Here is a 14,856-nt window from a genome sequence, read left to right as displayed (position 1 = left end):
TGAGATTTGAGAGAGTTTTTTCCTCTTGTGCGGGGATTAGGAATAAAATCATAAAAATCCAAGTTCAAGTTTTCAACAATTTGTATTTTCTCACCTTAGGTGAATTCATATTAAATAAAAAATTTCTTTTTCTCTTATATACACATTAAATCCAAATTTAGTCAGAGTGTATTTACAAATATATTAAATAGAATTTAGTAAAAATTAGTGAGATTTAACAATACCTACATACTTAAAACTATCTTAGAACATCAACAACTTTCACACCGGTGAAATACATATACATATAAGATAGCTTAAATTATAAACATAGGTACACAAAATTCGTATAGAATTCGTTCTCATTCACCATCGAGTGAACACCACAATGTAGTCATAATTCTCTTGGAGTCGGTTCGGTAGCTAGCAATAGCGACGTGTAGGTAGGACGTAGTCGTAACCAGGAGGCCTACCGCGAACCACGTACGACGTGTTGCCTCTGTGTCACACTTATGTGCGAATTTACAAGTGCGACAGAAAGGCAACTCGTCGAACGTGGTTCGCGGTAGGCCCTCTGTGCTCCGAGTGCGCGTTATGTCACTGGCTCCTCCCAGCGACCCGCGGCCCAAGCAACTCTTATTTCATACAAACACCGTATATGAACAACTTTAACGCGATGCAACATTACGTAAAACGTGTATGAATTTAGTCTTCTCCGTTTCAATTGTCACTCATTTCACTAACAGATTACACTTTATTAAAACCTATCTACTCTAGCCTTCTCTATCGGAGACGTCGTCTCGCCTACAATAGTAAAAACGTTAGATATAACTCGAACACCTCTCTTGTAGGTATATGATCACCGCTCGCGTCTGCGGTTGAAGGGGCACGCTGCCCGCTCGACAATGGAGTACTTGGCAATTCGGAACTATCTTTACATTTGCGTGGAAATCAAATTTTTTCGCTTTTCAAACCTGTTTATGCTCATGAATTAGTTATATTATTGTCAGTTCTCCTAAATTCATACAGACCGATGAATTCAACCCTGTTTTCTATTACCTATCACTGTGGTGACGTGTACCGCCTTATATTCAGTATAATTGCACTACCTTGAGTTATGTTCTTTTTAGTCTAATAGACGCGCGATGACTAACACAACAATTATGACTTTATGACAACTAGTGATTTAACTGTAGGTATATGGTATTGAAGGCAATTTCATAAACTCTCGTTCTCACGTTAAACGATTTCTAAAGGCTATTTGTGCTTAATTTTGTACTATAAAGGAAATCTAATAATGCAGCTACAGCTATGACTCAAGAAACGAACTGTAGATGTCACATTGCACGGAAGAAACTGTTCGCAACAATCAACATAATCACAGAGACTGAAGCCTACATTGTACAAATAACCTATCTACACGTTATGTTAACTATACAAAAACCTATGAGTATTATAAATAAGGAGCACTCGCTGTATTTGAAATTAATTAATATTGATTAAGAGATCATAATTTAAACGCTAACACTATCCTCTTCACTAGATTAGTCTATAATACGAACATTAAAAACATATATGCCACTGGGAAAACACTGAAGATAACAAGAAATATTTAGCGAAATCCGTAAAACAATATAGCGAGAACAGGTTAAGTGCAGAAGAAAGAATAGTAAGTTAATAGGGTGGTTAGTAGAGTAGGTCTGTTACCTGCAGAAGAAGCGATTGAGCAAATGTTACTAAAAAATCTTTGAGCAAGAGAAGACTCGACAGCAGCTCTCTAATGTACCGCGAGAAATAGAAAAACGTACCAAATATACATATGTAAAAATACCGTAAGATATTGTAGACGACATTCTCATGCCCATATCTTCGACTAGAAAATATAAAATAAAATAATATTTATCACGTATTCAGCAGTCGTGTTACACTTAGTATTAAACAATAAGTGCAGTGGCACGTTGTAAAGTTAAATTAATGGCACAGTTTCACGTTAGTTTCGTCAAGTAGGTACAAGAACATTAAACATACAATACTTAAGTTAGGTAGTCGCGGTCAGAGAAGGTTCACCACCTCATTTCTTTGACACATAACATTACTCTTATCTTAATCGTAAGACCATTTAAACCTGTAATGGAATTTAGTTGTGTGAGGCTAATAGTAGGTAAACTTTTTCTAACCTTGGTCGTACCTGTGGTTATAGGCTCATTACGTATCACTTTCTCATGCTATAGTTTTGACTTGTGCCTCGACTAGCATGCACTGCAAGAGACAACTTTAGTTAAGCTACAAACTTGTCGGTTGACAGAAGATATGTTACAGGCTCGCGCGGGCGAGTCCGAGTACCCATCGGTTGCGAGAAGCGCTACTAGGACACTTTAGGCCACATCGCTTCCTACCTTGTTCCCAGTCGATTTCATTCAATTAGCCTATCTAAATTAAAAATAAATACATCGAGCTGATCATCTCCTAGCATATTAATTACAAATATGTATAAAAAGATATATAAATTTCAATGAATTTACATATGTAGAGTTAATAAAGCTTCGTTAAAGACAATTCTTACGGCTAGGCGATGAAATTATTTCATAACTTCAACGTGAAAGTAAAAGTTCAGTTGTCCACCGAGTCGGAGGTGGAGGGCTCACTGTCACTGGAATGTGAAGACGCGGAGCCGGGCGCCGCCTGCTAGAGGTGCGGCGGGTGGTCGTGCGCGCCGCCGCGCTCGCGCTTCAGCCGCTGCTTGAGGTGCACCTTGGCGTGTCGCTTCTTCTCGTCCGAGCGCGCGAACTTGCGCCCGCAGACGTCGCACGCGAAGGGCTTCTCGCCCGTGTGCGTGCGAACGTGCGTCGTCAGGTGGTCCGACCGGCTGAACGAGCGCATGCAGATACGGCACTGGAACGGCTTCTGGCCCGTGTGGATCCTGATGTGCCTCGTCAGCTCGTCGGACCGCGAGAAGCGGCGGTCGCAGCCGTCCACAGGACAGGCGTACGGCCGCTCGTGCACCGGTGTCTTGCTCGGCCGGTTGGGGTACTTGCGCGGCTTGACCGCGACCAGCCGCAGCGGCTGCGCGCTCTGCTGGTACACCTGCGACAGGATCTCGTGGCCCTTGCTCGTGGAGGGGTTGTACTCGGCGAGCTGCACGGGCCGGTCGGAGGGCGGCGCCGGGTAGGGCTCGCGCTTGGGCAGGCCGGAGGGGCCGGGCGCGGGCTGCGGCGCGGGCTGGTACTCCTGCTCCCAGTGCTGCGGCGGCGCGCGGTACTCGCACGGCACGGGGCAGGAGGGCTGCGGCGGCGCGCAGTAGGAGGGCTGGCACTCGGGCGGCGGGAGGAGGTCGACGCGCTCCTCGTACTCCTGGTAGTACTTGTCGCCCGGGCCTGGGCCGGGCGGCAGCAGCCACTGCAGTGGCGGCGACGGCGCGTGCTTGCCGGCGGGCGGCTGCGCGGGCCCGTACAGCGAGGCGCTGGCGCTGGACGCGTTGCTGGCGTCCTCGGCGCGCGCGCCGGGCGACAGCGACGCCTCGTGCTTGTGGCGTCGCGGGGAGCAACCCAGTGACAACTCATCGCCTGGTAGGCTACCTGCAACAAGCAAACAATGCACTGTTATTGATACACTTCAGTCGAGAGTAGTCTGCCTTTGTCAGAGCAATCTGAGATAAACTAAATTATTTAAACTTTGTTCTAAAATAACGCACCATATATTAAATTTATACACGATACGGTCGGATCAAGTTAAAACAAACGTTAACGTATAAAATCAAAGTTACTAAGAATAGAAGGACCTCTACCTTTAGTTACTTATTTGTAAAGACAGAACGAGAACTGAAATTTTCGAGTACCTACGTAGCACGCATATTACCTACTGATCATCTTACCTACCAACTTTGTTTATTTCATGTTACACTTATTATTTTACCTCGCGGATTTTACGACTACACCTACCTACCTTATTTATTTATATCAGCCTACTTGAAAGTATTGATGTATGAAAATTAATTTTACATTACCATTTTCATATAACCCATGTTTTAATTAATTAAGCCTTTATTAAAATACGTAGATGACTATTCCGTCGGGAAACATTAGGTATTTACACTAATGGCTTAGTTTAAACTACTTTTGTTATTTTATTTCAAACAAAACCATTTGGAAGAAAAACATTGTTTTTCGGTTAATTTCGGGTAGGTACTTTCTTTTAATGAAACTATATATTTCATGATCGATCTTAAACACATTTTTACATGTATAATTATCAGCGCCATAATATACATAGCCTAATAGCATGTTCAAGCAAATATTGTATCACAGACAAAAATAAAATCATTTGATAATCAAGCTGTCATTAAATACACTAACTAAAAGCATGTTTTTACTGTCAAAACTAGCCCATTTGTTCTTTTACAACGCATTTACTGGGATTGCGAACGGAAGAGCTGATAAGTGATAGCCCGCAGGATGTTGCGTATCGGCGCGCATCGGTATCGGCGAGGACCGCGACGACCAGCGCGCGCGCCGCCCGTCGCCGACCAACGGGCTACGCACCCATCTGTCAGATTTCACATCCTAATCGGAAATTCTTAAACGGCAAACAGAGTTGCTGCTACGGTATTTGTGCCACTATCACAATACATTACTAATTATTGAACATGAATACCAAAGTTAAACTAAAAAATATCCGTTCAATTAATGATCGGATATCTTTTTAGTTTGAAACGGTATTACTATGTACTTTTAAATACTAATCTTGCATTTAGAACTCTGTTATTCGTAGGTCAAATTGAACTGAAATCATGCACATTTATGATTAAATTATTATAACTTTTTTAAATTGTAGAGTTGTTTAAAAATTGATTTCAGTTCGGTATAAAATTTAAAAGAGTAGTATTCAAAACATAATTTAAGAATGTTATCCAAGTTAAGTTTTGACGCAAGGAAAATCTGAATGAGAAAATATGTGAAAGCGGTTTTGAAAACGCGTTGAAGTCTAATCAGAAAAAATCTTTGCATATATATTCACCCGGTTGCCCAATAGGGTCTTAAGTTTCACCACGAATAGTGAATTTTCACTATAAACACTGGCACAAAATACACATTTCATCACATATGATTATATTACGAAGAAACACAATCTAAGAATTTACGAAGGGAGGAAGTCAAACAGCAGACGATTCACAAACTCGAGTTTCATTCAACGTCGCGCATCGATCCGACCGGCCACGGGATAGGACTTTCCATTTCTCACTAACATTAAAACACTAAACTTTGTAACAACGCGTGAATTAATTTATAAACGAGGCAATATTACGGCTCAATGAATGTGAAGGACAGCGAAGGACACGCAACGGGAAGAAATCGCATTGTTTATTTACAACGTTATCGGGTGCGGGGGCGCGGGCCGCATACGTTCCGGCGCATACGAGTGACCAGGGTCGCACCTGATATCGGCGGGGGCTCCAGCAGACTCGGGAAGAACGCCGGCAGGTCTGACGTGGACACCGGCGTGTTGAGGTCCGCCGGCATGTGACCCAGCGCGGGCGCAGGCGCCGGCTTGATGGGGCAGTCGAAACCCAAGCCCATGTCGGCCAGGGACAGGAGGTGAGCCCCCATCGGGGGCTCCGCGTCCGTGCCCATGCCGTCGGGCACCACCTGCTCCTCGGCCCACTGGCCGAGCGGAATTACGAACAACGCCAGCGTGAAAACGGCCTCTCGCGCGGCCGGTGCGAAGGGGACTGGCTCCGCGCGACCCCGCGTCGCAGTTTTATCAATGGAGAAGCGGTCCCATATTCGGTAGCGGCGCGCGCCGCTCCGCCAATCGCGCGGCGCTGCGCCCCCCCGGCGCTGACGTCACCGCCCGGCCCGCCCACCGCCCGCGCCACCCCGGGCGCCCGCCCGCCGCCCGCCGCGCGCTGCCGCCGCCAGGCACGAGCCGAGCAGCCTCCGATTCCGTCGCGTATGCTTCCGAGGACCGCAACTTCATTCAACTTTGACTTGGCCCGTTCGATAGAGCTGTCTCGATATGTAGTTTTATGGGCACGATTGATGTAAATATTTTTAGATGCGTTGTGACAACAAGTAGTATTTACCTAGTTTAATATATCACAATATTTTAATAACCTTATTATAAAATTAAAAAAAATAAAATTAATAATATTTTTTTTAGATCCTTTAAAACATGACTCTACTAGCTCTACTTAGGAAGGTATACTCACTTTGTTGCATGAATCATTTCTTGAAATTCAACATTATATAAAAGAATGACTAATGTAGGCACCTATTCATTGTTCGTTATTATTTAAATGTAAGTTATAAAATTGAATTTTATAAGTATTCAACAAAATAACTTTATTGCACACCTCAGTAAAAGAAAATAGTACAAATCAGTTTTAATAGTAGAGATACGAGTAGCAATTATAATCTAATCTTCTGACTCCTTTGCAAAAAGGAGTGGGTACATATTAGTAAGAATTTCATTCGTTTTTTAACCGACTTCAAAATCCTAAATTGTTCTCAATTTGGTTGTATGTTTTTTTTTTCTTTTTATGTTTATTACTCAGAACTCTGTCATTTTAAAGAGATTTTGAAAATTATTTTTCTGACTAAGTAAAAGTAATACAGTTTACGGATTGGTGCCGTTTTTATCAAAAACCTAATACTGATGATGGGATCCATGGGGAATCGAGGGAGAGTCAAATCTTATAGGTAGACAGTGATTTTTGTATTTTTATTAACTCATTCAGCGATAATCACGACGCGTTGTCGTTTTGCCTCTACGAAGCATTTCCGCTACATACCGGGAAATCCATGTTATTAAGATAGTAGGTACGGTCAGCCAAGAAAGTGGTTTGCCATTTTTCGACTCTATCGTCTGATTGATAGAGTCGAAAAGTGGTAAACCACATTCTTGGCTGACTGTACCTACTCTGATAAAAAAAACAGATATTATACTTAAGTTACCAAATCGTTCGAATAATAGGTTGAATAGGAACATTATTTTAATGTTAGCAAATAGGCCAGTCAATTAGATTTTTTCAGGAATTAATTCCTGTACCTTAATTTGGTTCTAAATTAGTGTAATCCAAGTTTGCTCCATTCCAGGAGTTGTGGAATTTTTTTTACTCTTTTTCTGTTTTTTGCTTGTAGTCCAATTACGTCCGACGGAAAATTTGATCTTATCCTGATTAAAATTGACATCTGCGGATCCAAAAGATACTATAATATGTATTCGTAGTCAAAGATTGTAAAAAATGGCCGCCACTTTGTATTTCTTGTTTTGGTATATAGTGTAGTAAATGAAGCAAGTTGTTGTATGGAGACCTATGCATTAATTTCTCAGTCGATGAAATTTAGCTTGGTTATTGTATAGTATGAGCCGAGACTAACATATAAATATAAAAAAACACTCCTAAGTTAGGTAAAAACAAATCTGATTATGTATTGAACCGAGTAATTCCTCAGTCCAAAATTATTTTACAAAATAAGTTATTTGTATCAGTATGTGATACTAGAAAAAAATCTAAAAGTTTTGTCAAACGTGAAAATATTTTTTTATGATAATTCCTTTTTTTGACGCTCATTTTCATCGGATAATTGCTCTGTCATTTTTATCTTCTTATATGTGACGTTCCACGGAACAAGGTACCTTATGGCGGCTGACGCTTACGTCGCTTAGCACCGCAATAATATTGGAGCGGCGTTAATAATAGCGTAAGCGCCATCCGCCACAAGGTACCTTTACCCGTGGGACGTCACATATGATCTTAGAATATAATTTGGCGCAGTGGGTAAAAAAATCCAAAAAAAATGCGTACCCAAATGTATCTATTATAGAACTATTAAAAACTGAGAGTGCAAAATTTTTAGATTTTCATTTTGTAGGTATAAAACGGCAATAAAATGGCATTCCAGTGAAAAAATTTGACTGAGCAATTTTCCGGTCCAAGACACGCCAAAAATTATATTTTATTAATACTGGTATTTCTGCTGGGATATTTTTTTGATATATCATATATTGTTGCAATATTACGTTACATGAATATGTCTGGTGAAATTTTTCCGTAAAAAGATATTAACGATTTAAGACTTTAGGTATTTACTTTAATTCTATTATTATTCTCTTTATTTATTTTTCTTCTTAAGTTAGGTTAATTATAATATGAATATAAAAGTAAAATATAAAAACACTTACAAAACAATAAAAAAAATTATAAACACATTATAAAAAACCTAACCTAGGGTGCCGCCGGCAGCGGGGCAGGGCCCAAGCTGCCGGTGGTCAGGGCCGCAGAGTGAGGAATCGACGTACTATACGCGCCGTGTCCAAAATTCTATTATTATTATTCTTTGGAAATTTATACAATACTTTTTATTTATTGATACTTTATCATACTGTAAAGTTTTTTCTGGCTGAGGAATTACTGCGGGGTCCACTACCTTTATTTACTACACTAATTCATATTCATATTTTTTATTCATATAACAATACAAGATTGTGCTCGAATATTAACATTAATGTACAATAAAATAACTAGAATTAAATAGCTATAAAATTCATGTCAAAAAATGTTGGGTTCGATCTATATCGAATGGGTTTGTCAGTCCAAAGCTCTCAAATGTATCCACACCACACCTCCTGAGATGGAGCCAACTCGGATTATACCCATTTATAGGACCAAATGAAGGTACCTAATAAAAGATTATCAGCCATTTGCCTCCAGCGGATCCTTAATTACTTTGGACACGTGGCCAGACGGGAGCCGGACAACTTTGAAAAGCGCATTATGGTTGGCATGGTGGATGGAAGACGGGATAGTGGACATCCACCAACCCGCTGGGTGGACATTGTAAAAAAGGCCTGCCAGGGATCTACACAGGCAGGAAGGCGGAAAATCGTGTAGAATGGAGAGCCTTGGTGCACAAAATAACGACCTCATGTGGTCGCGACCCTCAGTCATGAGGAATCGAGGAAGAAGAATAAAAGATTTCCAGCTTGCTGGGAATTTCCTTAAAACGCTTTTTTTTACCTAATTTGACTGGCCTTTTTCGCAGCTAGGTATACTGAAAGAAAACCTTTCCGAGCTGGTAGTTAAAATACCTAGATGAAACACAATTTCCAGACTAGTCTTTAGTTAAATGGTTCATCCTATGTCTAAGCGTCACCCTTTAACAATACCTATCCGTCACAAACTTATTCGTAGAGCTGAGCCCGAATAGCGTTCAGACTGTAGTGCAATATACTCCTTCATGAACTTAGTTACCAACAACGCAGGGCATTTAATCAAGTAACTGCCAACTATACCTCGATGGGAATTAAATTGCAATCGGATTGGTTTATGACAGTGATGTTCAAGATCCCGTAAGCACTTCATGTTCATAATTATGAGGTTAGAATTAAATATGTAAGGCTCGGAATAAAAATAAATAAGTAAATGAATATTATAGGACATTACCTTAACCTTTTGAACGCCACAGACGCCAATTGACGTCAACGCAAAATCGTGACAACGACGGCATTTGACGTCTATCGTTTTTTGATGAAAATCTAATGAAAAGCACCCCACTTTTAGGTTGGCATTATTATATTTATTCACAAAACTAAATTTTACCCCCGTGAACATGAGTTAGTTTTAAAGTATGAATATGCATGCATGCTTGAGTGTTATCCTTTCAAGTGTTTGGCATGGATCGCCTTGATCTTGTTCGCATTAGCAGGTCGCGCCCACTCGAATCCTACACCTCCATGACCGCAAACTGTTGACACAATAAGGCTGGTAAACATTGTAAAAACTAACGGAATCTGCCATTGCGAGCAGGAAACGATATTCTGAATTCAACGACTTCTAGTAAGGCACAAATCGTACGAACCTAACCGTCGTTATTTATATCTATTGAGGCAGTGATAGCATGTTGCTGGTGGTAAATGATTATTATTTTATTGCAATGATTGGCTTGTTTACAAACATATGGGTTTATGGGTGAATATAGTTACCTGTAACCTGTTATAAAATACGATAAAACATGGACATTAGGTGTCTACGCAGAATCTTGCAACGTGGGACGACTCGGCTCCCTAACGAGTTTTGAGTACTGTAACTTCGGGGTGGTCTATGGTTTTACTTTGAAATGTATGTCGGCGCGACATTAATAAGCAATGAGACGAGTAGCTGCGGTGGCGGGCGACAACGGCCGCTCGGTGGTGGGTGCTGGGCAGCCCCAGCGCACGAGACACGCCGACGCCTCGGGCCCACATGCAGCCGCTAACCCAATTATCGCGTAACGGAGACGATAAAGAAAAATAACAAACCCACGATTTCACTGCGGTCTAATTATAGCGCGCTATTTGTGGGTGCGCTCGCGCAGCCGGCATAGCGTGGCCGCGATGTCAGGGCTATTCCTGGCCGTCAGCTGACGCTCCCGGCTCGTAAACACCACGCAACCAATTGACGTAAAATGCGAACAATCGAGCTTTCAGCAGGTGAATCACTAGATGAAAACGGTTCTGTGGGAATCGCTCTAAATTTAACTTGACTGCTTTTGGTCCGGAGGCGGGGTGCTATTTCCACAGCGCTTCAATGACCGTTGTCTATTTCCAACGCGTTTATTCATATCGACTTGGCCTGTTATGAATGTTTAATTGCGTAAACAAGTCTGCTATTGTTGTGAAATGAGTACCTAAAGCGAGTTTATGTTGCTGTTTCGGGCTTGGCAGGATAACTTAGTTCTCGCAGTCTGCGTAAACAGCTTCGGAAAGTTGTTTTTCTCGCAGGTACTTTACAGCCCTGTTATTGCTCCTTTTCGTTTATTTCGGATTACATTAGTTACTTTGGGTATCTAGACACGCGGCAGCGTGTCAAGCCAAGTTCAAGCAAAGGAACTGGCTAGCCAGCGCCAAGTGTTCTAGACACGCGGCAGCGTGTCAAGCCAAGTTCAAGCAAAGGAACTGGCTAGCCAGCGCCAAGTGTAATATTACACGAACCACTTGGTGCCACTTTTGACCCTTCTATAACTCAAAACATCTTTAACGTAAACACATAAAACAACGTGTGTTTAATTATATCCATAAGGACATCTAGAAGCCCAAATTTCATGAAGCTAGCTCAAACGGTTATAAAGATATGAAGGTCAAAAAGTCGTAAATTTTAAGACTGACTGACATACCTATAGTACCTAAACCTAACCTACTTCCAGATGACCTAGAAGGATGAAATTTGGAATCCAGCTCAGTTATTGTGTGAAAGCGTAGGAAAAAATCTAAAAATTAAAAAAAGTTATAAAATAGGGGGGGTCCCCATACAAAAAAAACATTTTTTATTGTGACTGACATATAAGTACCTAAACCTAACCTACTTCCAGATGACCTAGAAGGATGAAATTTGGAATCCAGCTCGGTTATTGTGTGTAAGCGTAGGAAAAAATCTAAAAACAAAAAAAGTTAATAAATAGGGGGGGTTCCCATACAAATTTCTTTTTTATTGTGACTGACATATAGTACCTAAACCTAACCTACTTCCAGATGACCTAGAAGGATGAAATTTGGAATCCAGCTCGGTAATTGTGTGTAAGCGTAGGAAAAAATCTAAAAATAAAAAAAGTTAAAAAATAGGGGGGGTCCCCATACAAAAAACCTGTAATACGCGCTAAACAACCGGCCCACGGTGTGTCGTTGGCGGCGCGCGGCACCACATAATTAATACAAAGAACAGAAGTAAAAAACATGCAGCGGAAACACAAGAAAAAACATTAAATCTCAATACCTGCCTAGTTTTCTTTACAAAAAGTATTGATATCCCATCAAAAACATAAATGTAAAAAAGGAGAGCCAAGTTCAATACAAAAATTATGCTTGGCTGTGGGGTTCGCCGCAAAAAGAATGGAGATTTAAATGAGTGCCAAGTTCTATGCAAAATCCAAATATGTATTTATAGGAACAAAATAACATTATAAACAAGTATTAAACTCTATTTCTTTGCTTTATTGGATACCTATAACAATTGCTGTTATTTAAAAAAAATGTGAGATCTTAAAGTAGGTTAGATTTGGCTTGGCCAGTTTTTATCTAGACACGCGGCAGCGTGTCAAGCCAAGTTCAAGCAAAGGAACTGGCTAGCCAGCGCCAAGTGTAATATTACACGAACCACTTGGTGCCACTTTTGACCCTTCTATAACTCAAAACATCTTTAACGTAAACACATAAAACAACGTGTGTTTAATTATATCCATAAGGACATCTAGAAGCCCAAATTTCATGAAGCTAGCTCAAACGGTTATAAAGATATGAAGGTCAAAAAGTCGTAAATTTTAAGACTGACTGACATACCTATAGTACCTAAACCTAACCTACTTCCAGATGACCTAGAAGGATGAAATTTGGAATCCAGCTCAGTTATTGTGTGAAAGCGTAGGAAAAAATCTAAAAATTAAAAAAAGTTATAAAATAGGGGGGGTCCCCATACAAAAAAAACATTTTTTATTGTGACTGACATATAAGTACCTAAACCTAACCTACTTCCAGATGACCTAGAAGGATGAAATTTGGAATCCAGCTCGGTTATTGTGTGTAAGCGTAGGAAAAAATCTAAAAACAAAAAAAGTTAATAAATAGGGGGGGTTCCCATACAAATTTCTTTTTTATTGTGACTGACATATAGTACCTAAACCTAACCTACTTCCAGATGACCTAGAAGGATGAAATTTGGAATCCAGCTCGGTAATTGTGTGTAAGCGTAGGAAAAAATCTAAAAATAAAAAAAGTTAAAAAATAGGGGGGGTCCCCATACAAAAAACCTGTAATACGCGCTAAACAACCGGCCCACGGTGTGTCGTTGGCGGCGCGCGGCACCACATAATTAATACAAAGAACAGAAGTAAAAAACATGCAGCGGAAACACAAGAAAAAACATTAAATCTCAATACCTGCCTAGTTTTCTTTACAAAAAGTATTGATATCCCATCAAAAACATAAATGTAAAAAAGGAGAGCCAAGTTCAATACAAAAATTATGCTTGGCTGTGGGGTTCGCCGCAAAAAGAATGGAGATTTAAATGAGTGCCAAGTTCTATGCAAAATCCAAATATGTATTTATAGGAACAAAATAACATTATAAACAAGTATTAAACTCTATTTCTTTGCTTTATTGGATACCTATAACAATTGCTGTTATTTAAAAAAAATGTGAGATCTTAAAGTAGGTTAGATTTGGCTTGGCCAGTTTTTATCAGAATTACAAAATATATATGTTGAATAACTTTATAAAATGATTGATGTAATGAAAACTGGCCAAGTCAAATCTAACCTGCTTTAAGATCTCGCATTTTTTTTAAATAACAGCAATTGTTATAGGTATCCAATAAAGCAAAGAAATAGAGTTTAATACTTGTTTATAATGTTATTTTGTTCCTATAAATACATATTTGGATTTTGCATAGAACTTGGCACTCATTTAAATCTCCATTCTTTTTGCGGCGAACCCCACAGCCAAGCATAATTTTTGTATTGAACTTGGCTCTCCTTTTTTACATTTATGTTTTTGATGGGATATGAATAAACCATTTTTCCTATATACGCTCTATTTTTCTGTACATTCGTTTTTTGTTAAGTACTTACCTACTTACGAGTTATTTCAGGAGCGGATGTATTAGATATGAACTTTGTACCTTGTACCTATTCTGTTTATTGTAGAAAAAACTGATAAGTACAATTACTGAACTGTTAAACTGTAAAAATTTGTTACAATTTTAAATAAGAAATTTAAAAGAATGTATTTTACTAATCCTTTTATCGTCCTTTAACAACTAGCTTGACCGTAAGGTCAATTGCATTTGACTATTAGCGGCCGCCGCCGGGGGCAGCGAAGCTACAACGAAAATATTAACGTTATAGGTACCTATTTCTCACACTTGCGCTGTCAGTTTAGTCTCGTAGATTTGCAATTATGTACGAGCCGCGTCATTTGAAATTTTGGACTATGAAAACGGATCAGAGAAAGGATGATAGTTTTGAAAACCAGTAGTCAGTGAGTCATATTTGTCACCTCGTGTGTTCAATGAGTATACAAACAGCGGGCTCTCGGGCGCTTCCCACGGCCCAAGCGCCGGTGGTGGGTGGACGACTGGGTCAATCGAGGACGTACAATGTAAGTACAAGTAGTAGTGATTTGAAAATATTTTGATAGTTCATTAGAATAGCTTTTGGATGAGTTCCGAGGCTACAACTTTTGCAGACAACGGCTCACATTGGCCTAGGGCAGGGTCGGTGAGTGGATGGCTGGACCAGCGGAGGACGGTGTATTTAGTAGCGATTTGGCAATTATGTGGCAGATCAACAGAATATTTCTAGAACACGTTCACAGAGATACAATTTTTGCAGTCTGTCATCACAATAACTGAAAAATCGTGGACGTCCGGAATGTTGAAATAGATTCAGTTTTAGTTTGGCAAAACTTTGATAGGTCATGGAACTTTGACGTTACTCAGAGTGAGCATCCCAGGCGTGCAATTAATTTTTTTTTGCTTATGATATCACACTAAATACAAAGTTGTTCTACTTGTACGTTTAGAATTCCTAGGTAGAACTACACAAATTTGAACCAAAGTATTATAGAAATTCTCATGTATGCAGTAGGTAGTATTTTCAAAAAATCGAAGTGTATTTTGATTTGTCGAATAATATTTGACAATGAAGTTCGTATTAATAAAATATATTAAATGCCTTCCCTAAAACAGTCCCTATCGTAAAAGAAATCCGAGTAGGCGAAGAGACCAGCAGTCTGGGCAAAGTCTTCAGCTGATCACATGAATCATTCCCGTGTCACGTGTGCAAGTCATTATATCGGGCACTAAAGTCATCTATGCAGCGAGCGCAAATAGTGCCGTGGATTCTTATTGGT

General features: G+C 40.1%; 1 protein-coding gene across 2 annotated transcripts in view; it reads right to left on the bottom strand.

Moving 5' to 3' along the window:
- Positions 1-2,119: 2,119 nt before the first annotated feature.
- LOC134667963 (early growth response protein 2-like) overlaps positions 2,120-14,856 on the bottom strand; it is an 81,475-nt gene continuing 68,738 nt past the window's right edge. The window contains exons 1-2 of one of the 2 annotated variants that reach the window (XM_063525400.1): positions 5,411-5,859; positions 2,120-3,554 (exon numbers count right to left, since the gene is read on the bottom strand). In XM_063525400.1, the coding sequence (XP_063381470.1) occupies positions 2,665-3,554; positions 5,411-5,606 (1,086 nt within the window). In that variant the 5' untranslated portion in view covers positions 5,607-5,859 and the 3' untranslated portion in view covers positions 2,120-2,664. Of the gene's footprint in view, positions 3,555-5,410; positions 5,860-14,856 lie in introns of those variants that run through there. The other variant, XM_063525399.1, reaches the window with a different exon arrangement.

The sequence above is a fragment of the Cydia fagiglandana genome, chromosome 10 (genome assembly GCF_963556715.1).
Source record: "Cydia fagiglandana chromosome 10, ilCydFagi1.1, whole genome shotgun sequence".
Lineage (NCBI taxonomy): Eukaryota > Metazoa > Arthropoda > Insecta > Lepidoptera > Tortricidae > Cydia > Cydia fagiglandana.
The sequence above is the reverse complement of the archived record's forward strand: the minus strand, read 5'-3'. Positions and strand labels throughout refer to the sequence as shown.